The sequence below is a fragment of the Euphorbia lathyris genome, chromosome 2 (genome assembly GCF_963576675.1).
Source record: "Euphorbia lathyris chromosome 2, ddEupLath1.1, whole genome shotgun sequence".
Taxonomy (NCBI): Eukaryota; Viridiplantae; Streptophyta; class Magnoliopsida; order Malpighiales; family Euphorbiaceae; genus Euphorbia; species Euphorbia lathyris.
In genome coordinates, this window is record NC_088911.1 from 91,763,722 (window position 1) to 91,767,808 (window position 4,087).

At 33.3% G+C, this 4,087-nt stretch overlaps 1 protein-coding gene across 1 annotated transcript; it reads right to left on the minus strand.

The window, feature by feature from the left end:
• Positions 1-865: 865 nt before the first annotated feature.
• Positions 866-2,163, minus strand: LOC136218944 (zinc finger protein CONSTANS-LIKE 9-like). The gene is made up of 2 exons (XM_066006125.1): positions 1,497-2,163; positions 866-1,382 (listed from the first exon to the last, which is right to left on the minus strand). Exons 1-2 carry the CDS (start codon positions 2,022-2,024, stop codon positions 1,089-1,091), a joined length of 822 nt encoding a protein of 273 aa, XP_065862197.1. The 5' UTR covers positions 2,025-2,163; the 3' UTR covers positions 866-1,088.
• Between the last annotated feature and the right edge of the window lie 1,924 nt (positions 2,164-4,087).

Sequence of the window (4,087 nt, forward strand, 5' to 3'; positions counted from 1 at the left end):
TTTGCACATTAAGGTGCATGTGAAAATTCCTGATTTTTCCTCACCCTTTTTCATGATCTACAATCTTCTAGAATGATCTGACGAGAAACGGGCTTACTTATCAAATTCTTGAAAATGCTAGATTGTACTCCCTAAGGCTAGAGAATCCACTTTTGACTTATAGGACTCTACCTCTACAATACAATATTTCTCCTAGTGAGTTTGTGAATTGAGTCAACGAAAAGAGATTGCAATGAGCTCGAAGCAAAGAGCAAGCAAGCTCAGTCCAGTTCTTCTCTCCGGTACCTCAATTTCTTGGGCTTACTATCAGCGAGTCTAAATCCCTTATATCTGAGAATGGACGGGTTTTAGCAACTTTTAGAATCTCAAATTCTTTCTTTTAGAACATGATTTGCTAAATATGTCCTCTTTGTGAAAATCGTCAATCCGAACACAAAAATAAAAAGAAAAGATAAATCGAAGATGTGACAAAATAAACTCTCCAAAGAAAGGGCAATTTAACACAATTTGTAGAGAGTTATCTCTCCTCTCTAAAAACTACCGATTAATAATTTAATAATTTATCATGTTAAATTTTTATTGAGTTATTTAAATAATTTTATTTTAAATATTTGATATATTATCAACAACAATTCAATTCATGATAAGTGTTATAGCAAAACCAGGTAATGGTTTTGGGGTCAAATGGGTTGAAGAGAAGAAGTGTTTGAGAATAATAGCACGTTACACTGCACCATCTTTAAATTTTCTTTAATATCTTGAACCAACTTGAAGTACCTAATTAGTGTGAAAACTGCTAATCTGACCAACTCATATTTGAATTTATTAGAGTTGTGATAAAATAATAATCTTAATTAATTAAGAAGAACAAGAAATTAAGCCTTTGGAATTGCAGAAATATCATAGCCACAAAACCACAATTATGCTACCATTAGAAGACATAGAGTATCTCATTTACACACGGTTTCGTACAAGAGAAAAGGAAAACTGGAATTAGCAATATTAAAATTAATTTAAATGGTCGAAACACTAATGGGTAAATGTATAGTTGTTACGAAATGGGTAAACAAGAGTTAGTTGAATTGTAATCAACGGCTGCTATGACTTCTGCTCAATCTGCAAATTCCTAATATGGTCTGTGACGCGGTTTCTCTATTCATAACCAACTGTGTCTGTAGTCTCTTTAACGAGTGAATTATGGCCGTCGATTTAGACTCTCCTTGACCTTCCAGATCATTTGGATGATCATCATCTTCTTCCTGGTATTCTTCCTCGCCTCTCCTTGCTTTTTTCAATGGTCTATCTGAAGCTATGGAATTCCCTTCATCATCGTTACTTATCCTTTCTAATCCGATATGATACGAGGAGCATCCAATCTCATCCTGCATTTATTTAATTGAAATTTCACATTAAAATCAAATTCAAATCCCAGAGTAAAACCAATTTCATATCTTAGATCTACAGATTCTGAGATTTTTAGAAGAGAAAATACTCACATCAGAATCAATATCAGCTGAATTCGCTCGCATCCGCTTCAACACCGGAAAAAATCTACTAGATATATCTTCGCTGCTTGAAGAACTCGCCATCGGAGGCCTGGGCGAAGTAACCGACCAAGGCACAACCTGATTCTCTCCCTCTTCTACTTCTTCGTCGTCGTCGTCTTCGTCGTCGTCTATATCATCCTCGTCCTCATCGTCCTCACTATCTCCATCTAAACAATCATCTCTCTCGCTCTGATTATTTCCGGCGTGGCTCTCTTCCAGATCACAAGTGATTTCCGTTTTCTTTTGATTCAAAGAGAAGCAAGACTCACAAATTGAAACTGTAGGGCCGAGCTTAGGACCGGAGGCCTTCCAAGCAGTGGGAGATTGACAAATTTGACATAGAAGACATCTACAATGTTTAGCCACAAGAAAGTTAGCGCAGTGAACCTTCTCATCGCAGTCCCAACACAAGCTAGCTTGGTCTGATTCACAATACATTCTGGCAACGCCGTTACAGAGCTCACAACCTTTTTTCATTTCTAATTCTCTCTTTGTTTCTTTGGATCTTTGTTTCTTTCTTTGTTTGTAGGCTCTAATATATTGAGGAAGAAAAGAGCAGTATGAGAGCAGAAGGTCTTTTTTAAAGTTTAGAAAAAGAAGAAAGAAGCAAGTTGAAGGTTCTTATGGAAAGAACCCAAATATTGCGCATTTAATTACGTGATATTTTATTTTCTATTATTCTTTTATTTTGAGAGATATATATGAGTGGTTCGTTTTGAGGCTGTGGTAAATGTAGATATTAAATTATTATAAACTATAATAAATAAAATTACCGGCTCTTATGCGTTTGCTTATTCGAAACGACTCTTTTTTGCTTTATTCATATTTTTCGGGGTACAAAATCTTTGCTGATTATATTTTCACAGTACAGCATATTAACCACAAACCTTTCATTCCACTCAAACCACTCTTCATAGTCTCAACTATCTTAGGATTATTAGGAATTTGCCGCTTGAAATATGGAGCACTCTCCATTAATTCATTTCTTTTTTTCTATTTCATACTTGGTTGATAAATATAATTATACCTCTAACTCATAACAAATTAAGTATTTTAAGCCCTTAAACCACTATTAGCCCTTTAATTTATTTAAAACGTTGATTTTTATTTTTCTATTTATTATTTGATATATTTACCGTGGTCTAGTAATAGATTACTGGGTAAATAACAATATTAACTTTATTTGTTAGGAATTGTTTCACATATATTAAGAAGAGACAGAATTTGTGATTATCTCTTTCTAGGAATCTATTTAATTAAATAGAATTTTAAATTTATTTTCACAAACTAAGCTATACAGTAAGTTGTGATCATTTTTTATCAGAAGATAATTTCCGGGAATTAAATAATCCAAAATATCTGCAATTAACGTGTACATTGGCTACCGTGCTTAATGGAAATTAGCTTATGAATTAAAAAATGTATAATTTTTTGGTCCATATGTATCTTTGCAATTAAATTAAATTAAGATAGAGGTAAGTGATGTGCCACGTGTCCCGTGAATTATGGAGCGAATAAACATTGTTGCGGGTAGTAGAGGTGAGGTGCAATGACATTAAAGACCCAAGATATTTATCTTGGGTTGAGCTGACGTGTCAGTATTAGTGTTGGAGAGAGAGCAGTGGGAGATTCCGATTTATCCTACATGGACTAATTAGGTCCATAACACAGTATCTCTGCCCACGTGATAGTCACCTGAATTTCGGTCTACGTGTCTTGTGGGTCCAAGCTGCGCACATTTATCCATATTCCTGCTTTCCTCATCTCTACCGCTTTCTTCTGATGAGCATTCATTCAGCCCTTGCTTTTTCTAAAGGAAACTACTCCATCAAAAGAATATTATTTACCACTTTTTTTTTTCTTTTTACTATTCAAATCAAATTAACAACCTCATAATTATAGAATAACATGGTTCAAAAAAAAAAAAAAAAATTTATAGAATAACAATTAATTTCTTATGAATAAATTAGGTATAATACCCATTTTCCTTCTCCAACTTAAAGATTTAACTTTACCTATCAAAATCATCCATTGGATTCTAAATCATCAATTGAGTTCTGGTTAAAAATTAGTCGATTGAATAGTTTCGGACTCTATTTTCCAAAATTTATTTTGAGCCAACACAAAAACTATTACAGTTCATGTCAAATAGTCACAATTTATGATTTTGTGATAGGATGATGATTATTTTTGCTTAGTTCAGGAACCTAATTTGTTATTGTAATAATTTAAAGGGTAAAATAGTATTATACCAATAAAAGGTAATTTATAAAACTAGACCTTGGGAGAAGTTAATTTACATTTAGAGACTCATTTAGACATATACTGCCAAACTAGACTCGTCAATACATTTTTTCAAAAATACCCTTACAACCTCATCTTTTTCTTCAACCTCATTTTCTTTTTCAACGTATCTTCTGAATGTTTAGAGTAAATTTCCTCAACCTCTTTTTCTTTATAGTAGCACCAACCCCTTCACTTTAATTAACACAACTAATAACCCCATCCCAATTAGCGCAAGCAGCTACATCCACAAATAA

Excerpts from the sequence above, each read along its gene's own strand:
- LOC136218944 (XM_066006125.1), bottom strand. The coding sequence starts at position 2,024 with ATGAAAAAAGGTTGTGAGCTCTGTAACGGCGTTGCCAGAATGTATTGT. Across the intron at positions 1,383-1,496 it reads CAGCTGATATTGATTCTGAT|GATGAGATTGGATGCTCCTC; the intron begins GTGAGTATTTTC and ends AAATAAATGCAG.